This window comes from Rhodnius prolixus, unplaced genomic scaffold (genome assembly GCF_049639745.1).
Source record: "Rhodnius prolixus isolate KJV_2025 unplaced genomic scaffold, Rpr scaffold_5, whole genome shotgun sequence".
In the NCBI taxonomy this organism is placed as follows: domain Eukaryota; kingdom Metazoa; phylum Arthropoda; class Insecta; order Hemiptera; family Reduviidae; genus Rhodnius; species Rhodnius prolixus.
This window is the reverse complement of record NW_027411624.1, coordinates 34,266,062-34,287,868: the sequence shown is the minus strand read 5'-3', so window position 1 is coordinate 34,287,868 and position 21,807 is coordinate 34,266,062. Positions and strand designations below refer to the sequence as shown.

General features: G+C 28.8%; 1 protein-coding gene across 8 annotated transcripts; it reads right to left on the bottom strand.

Annotated features, from left to right (window-relative positions):
- Nucleotides 1-7,417: 7,417 nt before the first annotated feature.
- LOC141458545 (uncharacterized) lies at nucleotides 7,418-21,718 on the bottom strand. 8 transcript variants are annotated; one of them, XM_074136670.1, is made up of 8 exons: nucleotides 19,337-19,474; nucleotides 19,162-19,261; nucleotides 17,844-17,977; nucleotides 16,935-17,085; nucleotides 13,672-16,407; nucleotides 13,039-13,144; nucleotides 11,264-11,771; nucleotides 7,418-10,563 (listed from the first exon to the last, which is right to left on the bottom strand). In XM_074136670.1, exon 8 carries the CDS (start codon nucleotides 9,525-9,527, stop codon nucleotides 7,923-7,925), a length of 1,605 nt encoding a protein of 534 aa, XP_073992771.1. In that variant the 5' UTR covers nucleotides 9,528-10,563; nucleotides 11,264-11,771; nucleotides 13,039-13,144; nucleotides 13,672-16,407; nucleotides 16,935-17,085; nucleotides 17,844-17,977; nucleotides 19,162-19,261; nucleotides 19,337-19,474; the 3' UTR covers nucleotides 7,418-7,922. The 8 variants fall into 8 exon arrangements, with proteins under 8 accessions (XP_073992771.1, XP_073992774.1, XP_073992772.1 ...); XM_074136673.1 differs by having other exon boundaries at nucleotides 11,264-13,144; nucleotides 13,672-13,822; nucleotides 14,527-16,407; XM_074136671.1 differs by having other exon boundaries at nucleotides 11,264-13,144; nucleotides 13,672-15,034; nucleotides 16,302-16,407.
- Nucleotides 21,719-21,807: the final 89 nt, after the last annotated feature.

Sequence of the window (21,807 nt, the reverse complement as noted above, 5' to 3'; positions counted from 1 at the left end):
CTTACGGTGGATATTTCATACCGAATTATTTTGACGTTCTCGGATTATCGAAATACCCGGATATCCGATTTTATCGTTGCCTAGAAGTCCCGCCAATACTAATATCACCAGTACGTACGCGCTCCGTTTTATTCTCCACAGACATCTCTTAAATTATTTAGTTGCCCGGATATTAGTAGTATGGTACCATACTGTTAAAATATAACGTATTAGTGAACTCTAGAAGAATTAAGTCTCACATTTATGCTAGCAATTATTTTTTTTATTAACGTGCAAAGATGTGTAAAGCGCAGAAAGCATTAGAGAAATAAAAGAGTAAAATTGCATGTCTGGAAGGGAAGTTTGCATCAAATTCAGTTATCTGAAATATTAATTTGTTATAAGGCTATGTTAATGTCAATCTCATAACAGAAACCAAACTTAAAACACCCCTTTATTATTTGCGTTATTTGGAACAACCAAAAAAAATAAAATCGAGGCACTATCTTGAAGAAAGTTGCATCATTCATTGAGTAAAGCTGGCTTAACCCTACTCCTTTTAATGCAATTATCTATTAAAACTTAATCTCACAACACCTGAGCTTTTACATTGAATGTAAACTCATATGTTGGCCTTTTAATGTGCTTAAAACTACACCTACTTCTACGTCTAATTCTTAAATCTATACCTACTTCTATATCTAATTCTTAAAACTATACCTATTTTTATAACTATTTCTTGAAACTACCAACCTTTACAACTAATTCTTAAAACTACCTACTTTTATAACTAATTCTTAAAACTATACCTACTTCTATATCTAATACTTAAATTTATACCTACTTTTACAACTAATACTTAAAACTACCTATTATTGCAACTAATTCTTAATGCTACCTACTGTTATAACTAATTTATAAAACTATACCTATATTTATAACTAATTCTTAAATCTATACCTACTTCTATATCTAATTCTTAAAACTATAGCTATTTTTATAACTATTTCTTGAAACTACCAACCTTTACAACTAATTCTTAAAACTACCTACTTTTATAACTAATTCTTAAAACTATACCTACTTCTATATCTAATTCTTAAATCTATACCTACTTCTATATCTAATTCTTAAATCTATACCTACTTCTATATCTAATTCTTAAAACTATACCTATTTTTATAACTAATTCGTGAAACTACCAACCTTTACAACTAATTCTTAAAACTACCTACTTTTATAACTAATTCTTAAAACTATACCTACTTCTATATCTAATACTTAAATTTATACCTACTTTTACAACTAATACTTAAAACTACCTATTATTGCAACTAATTCTTAAAGCTACCTACTGTTATAACTAATTTATAAAACTATACCTATATTTATAACTAATTCTTAAATCTATACCTACTTCTATATCTAATTCTTAAAACTATACCTACTTCTATATCTAATTCTTAAATCTATACCTACTTCTATATCTAATTCTTAAAACTATACCTATTTTTATAACTAATTCTTAAAGCTATACCTACTTCTATATCTAATTCTTAAATCTATACCTACTTCTATATCTAATTCTTAAAACTATACCTATTTTTATAACTAATTCTTGAAACTACCAAACTTTTACAACTAATTCTTAGAACTACCTACTTTTATAACCAATTCTTAAAGCTATACCTACTTCTATATCTAACTCTTAAAACTATACCTACTTCTACAACTAATTCTTAAAACTATACCTACTTCTATATCTAATTCTTAAGTCTATACCTATTTCTATATCTAATTCTTAAAACTATACCTATATTTATAACTAATTCTTGAAACTACCAAACTTTTACAACTAATTCTTAAAACTACCTACTTTTATAACTAATTCTTAAAGCTATACCTACTTCTATATCTAACTCTTAAAACTATACCTACTTCTATAACTAATTCTTAAAGCTATACCTACTTCTATACCTAATTCTTAAAACTACACCAACTTCTATATCTAATACTTAAATCTATGTCTACTTTTATAACTAATACTTAAAACTACCTATAATTGTAACTAATTCTTAAAACTACTTACTTTTATAACTAATTCTTAAAACTATACCTACTTGTATATCTAACTCTTAAAACTATACCTACTTCTATAACTAATTCTTAAAACTATCTACTTTTATAACTAACTCTTAAAACTATACCTACTTATATATGTAATTCTTATAAATATATCTATTTCTACAACTAATTCTTAAAACTATACCTCTTTTTAGAACTAATACTTAAAACTATTTATTATTGTAACTAATTCTTAAAACTATACCTATTTTGACAACTGATACCTAATTTTTTATCTACTCTAAAACTAATGTTCATATTACTTAAACTAAGCTACAACTAATACTGTAACTAAAACTAGTGCCATCTATCACTTTTTATCGCCACTTATGATAGAATCAATTCTTAAAACTAATTTTTCTTCATGGATTAGAATTAGTTAATAAAATAATATTCTAGTATTTATTTTTTATAGTTTTTATATAGATATCTCAAACGTTCGCGATCCTGCACCAGATAACACTTTTATATTGTACAACCTTTAATTAAATTTAGAAAAAAAAAAATTAATTTAATAGGTTGGAAAAGTGTACTGTCTCTGTTAGCCTACTCCCGGGAGTAGTTGCCCAGGGAGCACCTCGAGGAGGTAGAGATCAGTTTTCGCTCCCCAAAAACCTCTATCTACCGAATTTCGTAATAACAATAAGTTATAGGAATAACTTTCCTTATTAATGCAATGTACTCACTGAAAATCTCGATTTTGTTTTTGAACAATGGATTTTAAGATGATTGTTTTAGATCAACTTTTGGAAATAATTAACTTACTATTTCTCATATATCTTATAAATTCTTTTAGTGTATTTTAAATCAAAGATATTTATATCTTACTTTTTATTCAAAGCTTAAACCGAAAGTGAGGTTTATTTTTCATATTTAGCGCTTTAAAATTGTTTCAAAATTTTTTTGTTATATAGGTAAGTTTTAAATACTTATCAGATAACATCTAACTTCATATTATGGCTTCATAATTCCGTAAAATTTCGTGTAAAATCTAAATTTAAACTTCCTATACTAAAAAATTGTAGATTGTAGGATGTATTACTTGAATTCTTAAATCATTTCATTAATTATTTTTAGTTTAAACTAATTGAATTTCTATTAAAACTTTTAACTTGGCAGTTCTTATTCAATAATATAATGAATATTATTACTTACTTGTTTTTGTCTAAAATTTAAGTTCTTATTAAAAGTCCTTAAGTTAAAATTGATTATTGTTTTAGTAAAGTTGTAAAGAAATGTCCCATGGTACGAAGCTATTTCAATTTTGAAGTTGCAAAAAAAAAAAACTAAGCACAAATTAATTCAAAAATATTAATTTAAATGCACTTACATATGCATCTAAAATTAATTTTAGAAATTACCACTGATTAAAAAAAAAAATTAAATAAAATAATAAATAAAAGTTATTTCAAGTTAAAATGTAAAAATTAATAAAGTGAATTAGGAAAATAATAAAAGGAATAAGAATCATTGCTTGTCCAGGCATGCAAGATTCTTTGGTCGACAACGTGCTAATTCAAATTTTTTTAAATTTTTAGTAAAAAAATATCTAAAACTCCATAAATTCAATATAGTTGTATCACTAATTTATATTTCTATTAAGTTTAATAAAAATTTCATTGAATTTAATTTAAAAAAGAATAAAATCTTACTTACATGAACAGCATAGATGTTCACTGGTCGGGAGCCCAATGGCAACTGACTGCAAAAATCCGTTAGTCGCCATATTTGAACTTGGATTTTTTATAAAATCAAATTTAAGCATAATTCTGTTTAAAATGGATTAATAACAAGTTAATTTAGATAAAAAAATGATTTTCCAACACTATTCATAGGTTTAAAGTCTTTTTTTTATTAATTAATTTGGGACTACTTTATGACGTCACACCTAAGCACATGGTTTTACGGAAGATTACAAAAAGAGGTTTCAATTAAAAATTAATAATACTAATTTTTTTCTTTTAAAAAATGAAAGAATATTAAATTATCAAGATGAATTAAGTAGCTAAAAATTGATTTTCCACTAGAAATAGTTTTTTAAGGCGAAAATGAGCACCTATACTTCGGACCTTCTTTGGCTAATTCTTGAAAATCTGCTCGATAGATTTTCTTCAAATTTGGAATTTTTATTAAATAATAGATAATGTTTAATAATAAATTAGTAGTAAAACTTAAAATTTTATTTAAATGCTAGCTTACGATTTTGACCTAGGGCTGAAGTTCTACTCCAAAAATAGTCTCAAAATAAGATTTCAGATAACGGTTTTTAATATAATTTATGTAATATTGCCTTAATAAGAAGCACACAAAGTTTGAACAAAATCTTTGAAGGAGTTTTTAAGAAAATCCGTAATAAATTCTTAACCTATTACCTACTCTTACAAGTGGCGAATTTCCACAAACCTAGGTGATAATTTTATGTTTTAAGTTAATATTTGTACAAAATCTTAATTGCCTTTAATTCTACATTGGTGGTAAGATCTTAATCTTGCATTGAAATTGTTTCATATGTAAGCCTTGGAGTGGAAAACCTAGTTATGTCAATATTCTTTCGTAAGGAAATTTTAGCTCGCAATTACTGATCATTAACGCTTTATAATTGAATATTAAATCATATTTCAGAATAATAGTTAAGTGTAGGCGGAAACTTTTACCTATGAGCCATTTTTTAAATAACTCAAATCCTCCTTTACCTTAATCTTCCTATTTCCTTTCTCAATCTCAATCAATTTCCTTTCTATTGATTAATATTAATAAATAAAAACCTAAATTTTGGTTCTATTTTTGACATTTACATGGTTTAAACATGTTATATTAAGCATAAGAACAGTTAAGACCCTACATGTGATGTTTAGTTCACTAAGATAGCTCAAAAACCAATACTCAATACATACGTTCAATATTTACTTTTTTGATTGATCAATATAGCAATTTTTAAGCAAATTAATGTATGTTTAACAATAATACACCACCTAGAATCCTGAATATTAATATACCTACAAAGAATTGAGAATCTGGGATCCATTTCGTTCAAAATACCTTCCAATTATGTGATCTACAATTTGTCGAAGATTTGCATCACTTTTTGATTGAATTGAAAGCGTGTGGTGATCTAAGATATTAATGCTTTAAAAGAACTTATCTCTCCACCGTAGAGATAGATGGTCGGTTTGCTAAATGGAAAACATTGGATGGCACTAGTTAATTAAATGTAAATCTGCATATTTACTCAGAAGTATGAGTATTATATAGATGTCACATTTAGTTTTGAGATACCAGTTAAACCTATTCAATAAAACTAAGGAGAGGAAACTTTGATTTTATCTTGCTGGTGTTTATTAAAGTGTGTATAAATTTAGTTTATCGCCATAACTTGGTTTATTTTTGTTTTTATTTTTTATTAGTACAATTTACTTTAATTTTTGTCAAATTTATGTAATTATAAATAAAGATCTATTATTATAATAGCGGAAGACACCACGCCCCATCTGCCTATTTGAGATACTTCGACTTAATTCTTGCGAAAAAGTTCAGTTTTGAAGAAGTAAAAAAGACCAACAAATTATATAATTAAATCTTCTGAATGTGCAATCTAAACGTAAATCTAAGTTCTTGTACCTTCTGGATAGTTTGGATTTAGGCAAATCATTGCACTTACTAGGCATTTAATCTACTTCTGTACACTTTATTATTTATTTTTAGATAATACGACATAATATCTTAACTGAGAAACAACATGCTGTAAGCTGAAAATATGTACTTACTGTTGGTGTAGGTGTTAAAATGTGTTTAAACTATTATTTATACAATTGTTGTTATAAAAATTTAATAAATGTGGATAAATGTAAGATTAAATCTTTTTTTAAAGAACCTAACTCTTTCTTTCAAAGAAAATGAAATATATTTTCTGAAGATATAAAATGTTTATCAACACGGGTGAAGAACATTTAATAAATAAAGCAAATTATTACTCTTGCTACATATAGAGAATATTTGGACAAAACCAAATAACCTTTGTTTTTAACCCACTGCCTTACGGAACAGTTGTTTAGTTAGGTTATTTAATGTTTATTTTAATACTGTCAAAGTACATGTTCATGCTACCTAGCGGTAATCACTGGAACTTGTTCCTATGTAATTTCATCTTCCTAGTTCAAGCTATAGCCGCTAGATAGCATTGGCATGGCCTTAATACCTCTATTTCTTTTCATTCCTAATTTTAAAGTTAGAACAGAATGTATAGAATTTCTAATAAGGTTTCCCAATTTCTTTAATTTACTTCAATTTCTGATTTATTCTATGATTTAAATAGAGCAAATACAAAGAAGCTACGGAATTCAGAAACGATTGAACATAGTATTTTTCAATTAAATTAAAACCTATCAAGAGGAAGATTTAATTCATCTGATAAAAAGTTTTATCTATTCAAGGTAATGTACTAATAAAAGTAAAGCTTACCTGAAAAACAGCCCAATAAAATAGTTTGGTTTGATTTCCCTGGAATGATGGGATGGATTGCGAAACACCTCAACTTTTGTGGATGCTGGATTTAAAGGATGGTCCTAAAGAAAGACGAATGAAAATATTATTATTAACAATAATAAAAATTACATTAAAATTCAATAAATTATTTATACCTATTCAATCCTAAGTTACTAACAATATTCAATATTGTAAAATTATTATTAATACAATTTGCATTGTAGGAACAATGCCTCAACGAATAAACGAATTAAACTTGACCAAGAATTGAAATAATTTCTCCTTGAAAAGTATGTCTTTTTAAAACAATTATACCATTTCTCATTCAATAACTCATTAAATGGGTTATAATAGCAGAAGACAACACGCCCCATCTGACTATTTGAGATACTTGACTTAATTGATGCAAAAAGTTCAGTTTTGAAGAAGTAAAAAGACCAATCACATTATTAATACTGTCCGGTAGGGCAGTTGTATAATTAAAATTCTGAATGTGCAATCTGTGCAGCACATCCACTTTTTTTTTTTTTAAAAAAAAAAAACGTAAATCTAAGTTCTTGTACCTTCTGCATAGTTTAAATTTAGGCAAATCATTTCACTTACTAGGTATCTAAACGATTACTGTATACTTTATTATTTATCTTTAGATAATACGAAATAGTATCTTAACTGAGAAACAACATGCTGTAAGCTGAAAACATGTACTTACTGTTGCTGTAGGAGTTGAAAGTGTGTTACACTGGATAAAATGTCATCAACCCAGCCATTTGTTTGAACTAGTTCAGAATTACCATTAGAATGTCGAAAGAACGCTGAGAACATAAATAAAAATTATGTAAATGATTATTTTGTAGAATAAATAATAAATAAAATAAAAATGGGAGAAAACTCAAAACTAGAACACATAAAACATAATAATAATTTACTTAATTCTTAAGGGTTTGAATAAACACAAATTAACCTAAATTTAGTTTATTCACATAATTCATAAGACATAACATTCATAAAGCATAACTTCCATAAAGAGTGACCAAAACTAAACTCAACACAACTAAGGAATGTCTCCAACTCCCTGCAACCCTCTAGCTACCCCTAACGGTCAGCCCTTCTCTTACACCCTCTACAGGGTTGCCAAATATCTAACATTCCAAATTTACTACAACTCGGCCAATCCTGACCCGTGATCGCCCTCGATCACAAGAGTACTAAATTACAATTTAATAAAAAGTACTAACTATTCATACTAATAAACATAACTGAACATAATACAAGCTAATACAAAATACAGTTAAACGATTAATAAATAATATACAATAAGAAGTTAATAACATGTTACATTAAGATAAATAAAACAACCTAAAACTATCGTAATCATAATTAACAAAACAATATAAACCAATATCATAAAATAGAAAATATAACTCCCCTTCTTTCTTTCCTAAGATTGGATTGTATGCAATACAATTACTACAGTTAGGAATGTAATCTTTAACTTTGTCCTGTAATTTCGGTAACCAATAGGATCTTAAAATTAACTCGGCACCTTTATTAACACCTAAATGGCCAACATAATCATGGCACTTACTAACAATTTGGCTCTCTATTTTTTCGGGAACTACAAATAAAATTTTCCCCTTTTTCTTTCTATACACCAACCCATTACATAATTCAAATCTTTTACGCACTTTATCCTCTAAATATTCATAACCTTCACTAATTCCCTTATCACTTTCCTGTAGAATTGACAGATTTTGCTCAGGAATCACTTTAATCTCTACAGCGGGTTTACTAGGTTTCTCGTTAGGTATAAATTCATTAACAATCTTAGGGACAGATTTTACCTCATTTACAGAAAGCTCAAGGTTTACAATTTCTAATTCACCGTAATCAATTAGCATTAACTCACAACTATCATTAAGTGCTACCTCACGTAATATATCGTCTTCACTTACACGATCTTCCATAATCAAAGATATTGCAGAACCGGGCAAGGCTTCTACTTCCCCACTAGTAGTAGCGCCTTCTATGAGGATGTCTGCTGTGCATGGAGGTAGAGCGGATTTCTCAACTACCAGCGAAACTAAAGATGGTGTGCTCTGCTTCTGACGTTCGCATTCCCTTTGAAGGTGTCCCATTTTGCCGCACTCAAAACAGCTTCCCTTCTCACGTCTGGGTTTCGGACATTCAGCCACTAAATGCCCCTCTTCATAACAATTGAAACATTTCCTGGATGCTACTTTGGAATCAATTTTATTTAATCGTAAGCAATTTTCCTTAACACTGTCTTCGTTAGAAAATTCCTCAACAAGTGCTTCCTTCAATGCACTATAACTGGTTAAACCACGTTCAACACTAACAAAAAGTTTTGCCAGTCCCTTCAGTGATTTTTTAGCGAACACCAATTTTTCTAACTCTTGCCACCTCATAACTTGTGCCAATTCTTCAAAATCAGTTAGCCACAAGTTAACGGTGTAGTTATCTTCGCCAGTAAATGGCCTCAGACTTTCTTCTATGTCCCTAGAGGAAAACTGAAATGGTCGATATTGCTGAACGTATTTTAAACATAAAGAATTTTCACTCACTTCCTCAAAGTGTTCATCTTCTTCTTCGTATAGTTGATGTTCACTTATTGCTTCAAGTAATAAGCTAATATCATTTAGAAATTTGCATAATTCTGACGCCACATCCTGTCTAGGGCTTAACTGAATACCCAAAAGCTTTACAACACTTTTCAATTCCCACAATGAAAATGTGTCTTTTAATTCCTCCACTTTATTCACTAAGTCCACATCATTTAACTTGAAACCTTCAAATTCCTTTATTTTCTTTCTACTCAGACGCCCTTCATCTAGTCCAAAAATAACTTCATAAAATCTTTTAGCTTCCTTTACCGGTGCTAACATAATTGCGGACTCAATCCTCTTAATGTTGCCAAGATGCATTTTGGTTTCTCACAAATTGACTATTTTTTACCAGTTCTTTCACTATTTATTTACCGCACTTAACTGTTCTTGACCCCACACCTGAAGTTGTAGAATAAATAAAAAATAAAATAAAATATGGGAGAAAACTCAAAACTAGAACACATAAAACATAATAATAATTTACTTAATTCTCAAGGGTTTGAATAAACACAAATTAACCTAAATATAGTTATTCACATAATTCATAAGACATAACATTCATAAAGCATAACTTCCATAAAGAGTGACCAAAACTAAACACAACTCAACTAAGGAATGTCTCCAACTCCCTGCAACCCTCTAGCTACCCCTAACGGTCAGCCCTTCTCTTACACCCTCTACAGGGTTGCCAAATATCTAACATTCCAAATTTATACAATTGTTTTCATTGTAATTGTCAAATATTTAGAAAAAAAATCAATTTTCAAGAAGTTAGAATTTAAAACTACTGACGCGAACCTTGAAAAATCCAAGATCTATAATTCTAAGACGTTATTAAACTTTACATTATTAATTTAACTTTCATGGAGATTACTCTCCCCTTTAAATGTGAGAAATGTGAATATTTACGTGGAAGTTCATAATTTCCCAGGTACATAATCGTAATTAGTTATTTACTTTTACAGTAATAAAGACGACCAAAAGTTATTAACATTTTACGAACTAAATCTACCTACTTATGACCGTTGAAACATTATTATGAAAAAAATAATGAAGACTAAAATCAATTTTTTAAAATTACATGCGTACACTTAAAATGCATCTACTATCAACTGTCTTGGAAACATCTCAATTTCATAAACACTTTTAATCACATAAACTTGTAATTAAAAGTAAATGTATACACTAAAAATGTTGCTTACCTGCAAGAAGTCCTTAACGTAGTAATGATGCAAAAACAAGTTTTTTTTTTATTTCTTAGGAAGTTATCGCTCAATGCAAATAGATAATAAAATCAGTTTTCTAAGGTATGTAAAGTTCTCACTGACTTAATTATAGTAGCATCAACTTAAAACTATCAATCATAATTTAAAAAACATCAAATTATGAGGTAAACAGTGAATTTTAAACATGAACATTTATTAGAGGAAAATTTCTTTTTAAAATACTGACTATATAAAATGTTAATCAATGTGGGTGAAGAACATTTAATAAGTAAAGCAAATTATTACTGTTGCTACATGATAATGAGAGTAGTTGGACAGAACGGAATAACCTTTTTACCCCACTGTTTTACCGGACGGTTGTTTTGTTAGGGTTAATTTTAATACTGTCAAAGTACATGTTCATGCTACCTAGCGTCAATCACTGGAACTAGTTTCTATGTAATTACATCTTTCTAATTTAAGCTATTGCCGCTAGATAGCATTGGCATGACAATACGTCTATTTTTTCCATTCTTAATTTTAAAATAAGAACAGAATGTATAGAATTACTAATAAAGTTACCTAATTTCTTTAATTTAAATAAGGACTTCAAATTCTGATAAATATTTCTTTGATTAAAATAGAGCAAATAACACAATAATATATTTTAAATTCCACCCTCTTCACAAGCTATGTATAATAATGAAACTATTTTAATAATTATGGGACAATAATATTGGTCAAACAGGTGAGGAAAATTCTTAATAAATCTCCATAAGACGTACTAATAGTTCACTATTTACAAGTAACCTAACTAAAATTTCCATAAGTAAATGAATAAAAACTAACCATTTTTATAAGAAGTTGAAGATGTGGAGTAAAAGGTTGTCAACAAATCCTCAGCCATGCTAATCCATTGTATCCATCAATCAACAGTAAGACTTTAATCTTCTGCAATTAATTTATGCTAATATGAAAATACATTGTAGGTGATAATAGAAATGCTCAAAGGTGTCTTCGTACTTGAATGCACTGCTGTCATACTTTTATGGGATGAGAATACTTACTAAAAACTTCACTCAGCTTGATACCGAAAATTTAAGTTTTACTATTAATTTTGTCTTAACGTTACCACAGGAAGACTTAGCAATCCTTCCTAGAACAAAGCGTCTCAACCTATCTTTTAAATTATTCAATGTAGCGTTTTACATTTATTTATTTTTTATGTGTGTCCAATATTCAATCAAAACCAGCTGAAATTAAAGTAAGCAAAGAAGAATTGCCAAACTAAATTTTGTTTTTTTCAGCTCTTGAAGCATTGCTCTTATTAAAGACTAGAATAACTGCAAACGGATTACTGAAACAAAACAGCATTTACAACGAAATAATAAAGATGCTTCAGATTCCCATACAAAAAAAAATATATATATAATAATTGATTATGTATTCATAAAAATTAAGTAAATGTGACTGCAATAAAACTAAACCATTGATATGAAAGTTTAAATCATTTTTTAAAAACCTAACCCTTTCTTTTAAAGAAAAAAAAGCTGGAAGTATAGAAGGACCCTTCAAAATAAAGAAATGGGTTATAATAGCGGATTTAACCATAATAAGAAAGTAATGAGCAATCTAATTATGGATACTGTTCTATCACTTAGAAATGTCTCTGAGTGGGATGGTATATTCCAGAATATTAGAATATGTTCAGAGACACGGTTCAAAAACAAGTTCGTTGACGATGTAATTAATAATGAATATTATAGTCATTATAGAGTGCTTGAATTCAATTTTGATGATGATCATTACCTGACCAGTAATATGTCCTTAGACCATCTACAATAAAATGGATTGTTAAAGTACATTAAAATTAAGCAACTGTCCATTTAAAGATGAATTCGATGTGTGTCCAATGTGTAATATGGAGGTTGTCGAAGATGTGCATCACTTTTTGAATGAATGTCCAGCGTATGGTGTTCTAAGATATAAATGCTTTAAAAGATCTCCGCCGTAGAGATGGTCGGTTTGCTGAATGGAAAACATTGGATGGCACTAGTTAATTAAATGTAAATCTGCATATTTACTCAGAAATATGAGTATTATGTAGATGTCACATTTAGTTTTGAGATACCAGTTTAAACCTATTGAATAAAACTAAGGAGAGGAAATTTTGATTTTATCTTTCTGTTGTTTATTGAAGTGTGTGTAAATTTAGTTTATCGCCATAACTTGGTTTATTTTTGTTTTTATTTTTTATTAGTACAATTTACTTATATTATCTTTTGGTTTTTATTTTTATTATTTAGTAAAAAGTTCAGTTTTGAAGAAGTAAAATGGCAAATTATGTATAAATTAAATATTTTGAATGTGCAATCTATACAACACTAATGTTAATGACAATAATTCACTTCAGTAAACCAATTTGATCACTAAAAAGCCCTAAGATGATAGAGAATCATTAAAAGTGCAAGCACATGCACATGGATAGTTTGAATTTAGACAAATCATTTCACTTACTAAGTATCTAATCTATTACTGTATACTTTTTTTATTTACCTTTAGATAATACGACATAGTATCTTAACTGAGAAACAACATGCTGTAAGCTGAAAATATGTACTTACTGTTGCTGTAGGAGTTGAAAGTGTTACACTGGATAAAATGTCATCAACCCAGCCATTTGTTTGAATTGAACTAGTTCAGAATTACCATTAGAATGTCGAAAGAACGCTGAGAACATAAATAAAACTTATGTAAATTATTATTTATACAATTGTTTTCATTGTAATTGTCAAATATTTAGAAAAAAAATCAATTTTCAATAAGTTAGAATTTAAAACTACTGGTGTGAACCTTGCAAAATCCAAGGTCCATAATGCTAGGACGTTATTAAACTTTACATTATTAATTTAAATTTCATGGAGATTACTCTCCCTTTTAAATGAGGGAAATGTGAATATTTACGTAGAGGTTCATAATTTCCCAAGTACAAAATCGTAATTAGTTATTTACTTTTACAGTAATAAAGACGACCAAAAGTTATTAACATGTTACGAACTAAATGTACCTACTTATGACCGTGGAAACATTTTTATGAAAAAAAATAATGAAGACTAAAATCAATTTTTTAAAATTACATGCGTACACTTAAAATGCATCTACTATCAACTGTCTTGGAAACATCTCAATTTCATAAACACTTTTAATCACATAAACTTGTAATTAAAAATAAATTATACACTAAAAATGTTGCTTACCTGCAAGAAGTCCTTAACGTAGTAATGATGCAAAAACAAGTTTTTTTTTATTTCTTAGGAAGTTATCGCTCAATGCAAATAGATAATAAAATCAGTTTTCTAAGGTATGTAAAGTTCTCACTGACTTAATTATAGTAGCATCAACTTAAAACTATCAATCATAATTAAAAAAACATCAAATTATGAGGTAAACAGTGAATTTTAAACATGAACATTTATTAGAGGAAAATTTCTTTTTAAAATATTGACGATATAAAATGTTTATCAACGTGGGTGAAGAAAATGAAGCAAACTATTTCTGTTGCTACATGATAATGAGAGTAGTTGGACAGAACGGAATAACCTATTTACCCCACTGACTTTACCGGATAGTTTTTTTGTTAGGAGGTTATTTAATGTTTATTTTAATACTGTCAAAGTACATGTTCATGCTACCTAGCGTCAATCACTGGAACTAGTTTCTATGTAATTACATCTTTCTAATTTAAGCTATTGCCGCTAGATAGCATTGGCATGACAATACGTCTATTTTTTCCATTCTTAATTTTAAAATAAGAACAGAATGTATAGAATTACTAATAAAGTTACCTAATTTCTTTAATTTAAATAAGGACTTCAAATTCTGATAAATATTTCTTTGATTAAAATAGAGCAAATAACACAATAATATATTTTAAATTCCACCCTCTTCACAAGCTATGTATAATAATGAAACTATTTTAATAATTATGGGACAATAATATTGGTCAAACAGGTGAGGAAAATTCTTAATAAATCTCCATAAGACGTACTAATAGTTCACTATTTACAAGTAACCTAACTAAAATTTCCATAAGTAAATGAATAAAAACTAACCATTTTTATAAGAAGTTGAAGATGTGGAGTAAAAGGTTGTCAACAAATCCTCAGCCATGCTAATCCATTGTATCCATCAATCAACAGTAAGACTTTAATCTTCTGCAATTAATTTATGCTAATATGAAAATACATTGTAGGTGATAATAGAAATGCTCAAAGGTGTCTTCGTACTTGAATGCACTGCTGTCATACTTTTATGGGATGAGAATACTTACTAAAAACTTCACTCAGCTTGATACCGAAAATTTAAGTTTTACTATTAATTTTGTCTTAACGTTACCACAGGAAGACTTAGCAATCCTTCCTAGAACAAAGCGTCTCAACCTATCTTTTAAATTATTCAATGTAGCGTTTTACATTTATTTATTTTTTATGTGTGTCCAATATTCAATCAAAACCAGCTGAAATTAAAGTAAGCAAAGAAGAATTGCCAAACTAAATTTTGTTTTTTTCAGCTCTTGAAGCATTGCTCTTATTAAAGACTAGAATAACTGCAAACGGATTACTGAAACAAAACAGCATTTACAACGAAATAATAAAGATGCTTCAGATTCCCATACAAAAAAAAATATATATATAATAATTGATTATGTATTCATAAAAATTAAGTAAATGTGACTGCAATAAAACTAAACCATTGATATGAAAGTTTAAATCATTTTTTAAAAACCTAACCCTTTCTTTTAAAGAAAAAAAAGCTGGAAGTATAGAAGGACCCTTCAAAATAAAGAAATGGGTTATAATAGCGGATTTAACCATAATAAGAAAGTAATGAGCAATCTAATTATGGATACTGTTCTATCACTTAGAAATGTCTCTGAGTGGGATGGTATATTCCAGAATATTAGAATATGTTCAGAGACACGGTTCAAAAACAAGTTCGTTGACGATGTAATTAATAATGAATATTATAGTCATTATAGAGTGCTTGAATTCAATTTTGATGATGATCATTACCTGACCAGTAATATGTCCTTAGACCATCTACAATAAAATGGATTGTTAAAGTACATTAAAATTAAGCAACTGTCCATTTAAAGATGAATTCGATGTGTGTCCAATGTGTAATATGGAGGTTGTCGAAGATGTGCATCACTTTTTGAATGAATGTCCAGCGTATGGTGTTCTAAGATATAAATGCTTTAAAAGATCTCCGCCGTAGAGATGGTCGGTTTGCTGAATGGAAAACATTGGATGGCACTAGTTAATTAAATGTAAATCTGCATATTTACTCAGAAATATGAGTATTATGTAGATGTCACATTTAGTTTTGAGATACCAGTTTAAACCTATTGAATAAAACTAAGGAGAGGAAATTTTGATTTTATCTTTCTGTTGTTTATTGAAGTGTGTGTAAATTTAGTTTATCGCCATAACTTGGTTTATTTTTGTTTTTATTTTTTATTAGTACAATTTACTTATATTATCTTTTGGTTTTTATTTTTATTATTTAGTAAAAAGTTCAGTTTTGAAGAAGTAAAATGGCAAATTATGTATAAATTAAATATTTTGAATGTGCAATCTATACAACACTAATGTTAATGACAATAATTCACTTCAGTAAACCAATTTGATCACTAAAAAGCCCTAAGATGATAGAGAATCATTAAAAGTGCAAGCACATGCACATGGATAGTTTGAATTTAGACAAATCATTTCACTTACTAAGTATCTAATCTATTACTGTATACTTTTTTTATTTACCTTTAGATAATACGACATAGTATCTTAACTGAGAAACAACATGCTGTAAGCTGAAAATATGTACTTACTGTTGCTGTAGGAGTTGAAAGTGTTACACTGGATAAAATGTCATCAACCCAGCCATTTGTTTGAATTGAACTAGTTCAGAATTACCATTAGAATGTCGAAAGAACGCTGAGAACATAAATAAAACTTATGTAAATTATTATTTATACAATTGTTTTCATTGTAATTGTCAAATATTTAGAAAAAAAATCAATTTTCAATAAGTTAGAATTTAAAACTACTGGTGTGAACCTTGCAAAATCCAAGGTCCATAATGCTAGGACGTTATTAAACTTTACATTATTAATTTAAATTTCATGGAGATTACTCTCCCTTTTAAATGAGGGAAATGTGAATATTTACGTAGAGGTTCATAATTTCCCAAGTACAAAATCGTAATTAGTTATTTACTTTTACAGTAATAAAGACGACCAAAAGTTATTAACATGTTACGAACTAAATGTACCTACTTATGACCGTGGAAACATTTTTATGAAAAAAAATAATGAAGACTAAAATCAATTTTTTAAAATTACATGCGTACACTTAAAATGCATCTACTATCAACTGTCTTGGAAACATCTCAATTTCATAAACACTTTTAATCACATAAACTTGTAATTAAAAATAAATTATACACTAAAAATGTTGCTTACCTGCAAGAAGTCCTTAACGTAGTAATGATGCAAAAACAAGTTTTTTTTTATTTCTTAGGAAGTTATCGCTCAATGCAAATAGATAATAAAATCAGTTTTCTAAGGTATGTAAAGTTCTCACTGACTTAATTATAGTAGCATCAACTTAAAACTATCAATCATAATTAAAAAAACATCAAATTATGAGGTAAACAGTGAATTTTAAACATGAACATTTATTAGAGGAAAATTTCTTTTTAAAATATTGACGATATAAAATGTTTATCAACGTGGGTGAAGAAAATGAAGCAAACTATTTCTGTTGCTACATGATAATGAGAGTAGTTGGACAGAACGGAATAACCTATTTACCCCACTGACTTTACCGGATAGTTTTTTTGTTAGGAGGTTATTTAATGTTTATTTTATTACTGTCAAAGTACATGTTCATGCTACCTAGCGTCAATCACTGGAACTAGTTTCTATGTAATTACATCTTTCTAATTTAAGCTATTGCCGCTAGATAGCATTGGCATGACAATACGTCTATTTTTTCCATTCTTAATTTTAAAATAAGAACAGAATGTATAGAATTACTAATAAAGTTACCTAATTTCTTTAATTTAAATAAGGACTTCAAATTCTGATAAATATTTCTTTGATTAAAATAGAGCAAATAACACAATAATATATTTTAAATTCCACCCTCTTCACAAGCTATGTATAATAATGAAACTATTTTAATAATTATGGGACAATAATATTGGTCAAACAGGTGAGGAAAATTCTTAATAAATCTCCATAAGACGTACTAATAGTTCACTATTTACCAGTAATGTAACTAAAATTTCCATAAGTAAATGAATAAAAACTAACAATTTTTATAAGAAGTTGAAAATGTGGAGTAAAAGGTTGTCAACAAATCCTCACCATGCTAATCCATTGTATCCATCAATCAACAGTAAGACTTTAATCTTCTGCAATTAATTTATGCTAATATGAAAATACATTGAAGGTGCATTGCTCTTATTGTATTGAAGACTAGAATAACTGCAAACGGATTACTGTAACAAAACAGTATTTACAACAAAATAATAAAGATGCTTCAGATTATACCATACAATAACCAGAAATAAATTTAGTTTAGTGGATGCACTAATAAGTATACACTTACGAATTCTGGTGGGAGCATTTACAAATTTCTCTCGTCACAACTTACGTATTTTTTAAATTTTCTTTAAATATACTATTTTTACTAAAATAATATGAAGTAATTCTTCAATATTATTATACGTGATAAGTATCATAAAATTATATGAAACCATAAAATCGGGAAAACAGGATTTTGCTAGCTAATGGATAAAAGTGATATGGAAGTCATTATGAATGGTAAGATCAATACGAACCGAAGAGCATTTACTATTATCCTAAAGATTTTTGATCAGGGAGACTGGATTCACTGACGATTGGAAAAGTAGTACCCCAGAATTTTTGCCATAAGTACGGATTGCTCCACAAGTAGCAGCTATAGCAGTCTCTTATTGATTACAGAGTTTTTAGCGTCTACCGAAAAGGCTTAAAAGAAGTTAAATGCCAAGTTTGGTTCCTTTCTATTCGGTCTAATGTGAGAGATCGCAGTGAATCTTTAGTCGAGAATCAGTTAAGTGAAAGAGTGGGTGAATTTCGCGGACCCATATTTTTATGTTTTTGCATTTCCAGAATTGCGGAATAATAATAAATAGAAGGGACCGAGAACTGGGCCTTGAGGAACGCCAGCTCGTACGGGGACTGATAGAATTAGGCAAATCCATGATTCATAAAGTTGTCCTTGATCCTTACTTCGCAAACTCTGAATTCTTACTCCTTCCACATCCGGACACCTTTGTAATATCCAGGGCAATCACAAAGGTTCAGCTTGAGGAAGCGAATAGAAAGCGACAGAAAAACATTTCAATACAAGCTCTAGATCGTAATGATTTAATGAAAATACGTTATTAAATAAACAAATTTGAACTTTCTATGAATTTTCATTATTGATTTTCATCGCACCCCACACTTACCAATTCTTAAAAACATTTATCGAAAACAAATATATCCCTTGAAAACTGAATAACTAAATTTACTTTATCTTAACACTTTTGTATTAATATGGGTAAGAAAAATTAATTTAATTGTAACGAGCGCTTGGTGGATATTAAAGTAAATATGAGAAAAGGGACAAGTGATAAAGATAAGCAAAATATCTTACGAAGCCGATGAAAAGGGAAAGATCTTGTTCACATAACACTTGCTCCAGCAAGTGATTCTCATTCTACTCCTGCTCGTTGGCACTTCTACCCTATTCATTCCTGTTATAATATAGACAAAAACTATTAGCAGCGAAATACAGAATTAGTAACTTCATATCAGACCTATCTACGAACCTATCCAATACTTCAACTGAAGTGGCGAAATCACCATCACGTATAAATGCTTAAGTTTCGATATATTCTCACAGATAGGATTACCTGATTAATGTAGGGACTTCGACTTCTCCGATGTTCTTATACCGCACTACACTTATTGACTGAGCAGACTGAGTAAGGGAGGTTACGTGGTGTTATCCAAAATATTAACGAATTGTCAACATTTGTAAAAATTATTAATTAAAATCTAGTACATGTTTAAAGGATTTTTTTTTTATTCTGTGCGAGTAATATTTTAGAACTGAAAAGTTGTGAATGTATTTTATAAGAAGGAGGCGCGAAATTTAAGTTTAAAACGCGGACATTGTTGCATTTTCACTGCGAAATAATTATTGATAAGTAAAATATGAATGAAAATGCAATTCTAATCATTTAAAAAATGCGTAAATTAGTAAAATCTTTAAAGGAAAACTTTTAATCAGCATAGAACATGCAATATGCTGGTATATTCAAGCTTTGTGAATAGCTTTCTGTTTGCATCTTACTAATACTTACATTTGTATTCGTAGTAGAAACGCTTCTAGTGTTATGACAGAAACTAAACGATTTTAATGCACAACAGTACATTGACCAAGTAATAGCTCTAAGTGAAACTAACTAACTGTCAAACAAAACTACTTCAGATTTAACAATAATTTTTACCTAGCTAATGACGAATTAGTACCCACGATTGGTGTGATTCAAATTGCCTACCGTTATAAGCATCTAAATCAGTCTCTGTTCTTCCACTAAAGGAGAAAATTGAGTCTACGATGGAATTGGCATTAGCTAACTTTAAATTTCCATGCAAAAATTTCGCCCAAGTTATCAAGTGTCATTTGGATAGAGTATTAATTTGGAAAGGCCACTTGGATACGTTGAATTAAAAATATAAAAATACTTTAGTTCCTTGAAAATGTTCTCACACAGAAAGTGGGGCGTGGAGCCCGAGGTGTCTGATGTTTTACAGAGCCACCATTAGGGCGATCTTTATCTTCGCCTTTCGGGAGTCTTCTATTTAAATAGGCTTTAAGTTCTCTCGCCGCTAGAAGTAATATATGCACAGGCTTGTGAGTTACCAGTCTTTTATAGGATGTATGTATTGCCCCATCGGTATGTTTTAAACAAATCTAAAATTGCATTTTGATTAAAACAAAATTCTGCAAATATTGTAAAATAAAATTTGCTAGTATAGCACTAAACTTCTTTCGCCCAGGTACTGGATAAAATGAAAGAGGTACACTGTAGCAATGGGAGAGCAATGTTCAGGATGATATATAAAATATTTATTAATTAAAATAAACGTTACAGCTTCTTTTGACTTAAAGATAGTACCACAAAGACATTACCCATACACACAACACTTATTTAAGGACGGTTCAAAATTGAATAATTATGTGACTAGTGCTGTGAATGATCCGCGGCGTAATTTCAGCACATTAATAAAACAAAACAAAACGTATCAGTATAAATATAAGCTGAATCGATCGCCATTCAGATATAAACGAACACTTCCCGAGAAAAAGTATATCACGATTAGTGAAAGTTAGGGTGGTCTACATAGATTATCAAATTTATGCATTTACCGTACAGGCATTAATCACAGGGCTTACAGACACTCTCAAAGAACCCAAATTAATTTGTTACGGTAAGGAGACACTTTGTTAGAGGCCACAAAATGGTATACAAGCTAGCAAATGCAGGCCCACATTGGCGAAATGATAGATTGCTTCAATGATAATTACCAGATAAATGATGTAAGATCTAAGATTATAAAGTAAACCTTGCAGGAATGGGCACTTACTGGAGATCAACCCTTATACAATTGTCTTACTAAGTTTTAATATAAAGCACATCAATCCAGAATAAATTAAAAAATGTACTTACTTTAATTTCTATAAGACAGTTCCTTCAAAAGTTCAGAATGAATTATATCTTTTTTCTTCTAATCTAAAAGAAAAAATAAATACAATAGAAAATTAATTTTTAAGTGTACGGTACGCGACTTAATTTTTGGACTTGTTTCTTAATTAAAAAAATATAATTTTAAATTTCTTGTTTTGTTTTAGCATTCCTATTTTATCATTTAGCCAAAACACCACTTTAAATTGGATGCATAGTTTAACATTTTGTATGCCATCGTATTGTAAAATTAATCTATTTAAACGTGTACTTACTGAACAAATTAACTTTCAGTTTGAAGCAATATAATTTTTCTCCCATTTTCCTTTGTTCGCAGTTTTCATTAAGTTTCCTTGTTTGTAATGGTTGCAAATTTGTACAATTGGATGCAAATCTTTTGTAATATTTACTGCTGCAAACCGTAAAATGTTTGCAGGAACAAAAGTGAAAATAATTCAAGTAACTTTGGCGGGAACTAATAAAATGAATGTTTTAAAAACGTATTACTCTACCGCGCATGCACTTATAATAAATAGGCCACACCTCCA

Coding starts and splice junctions, on each gene's coding strand:
- LOC141458545 (XM_074136675.1), bottom strand. CDS start 9,527: ATGCATCTTGGCAACATTAAGAGGATTGAGTCCGCAATTATGTTAGCA.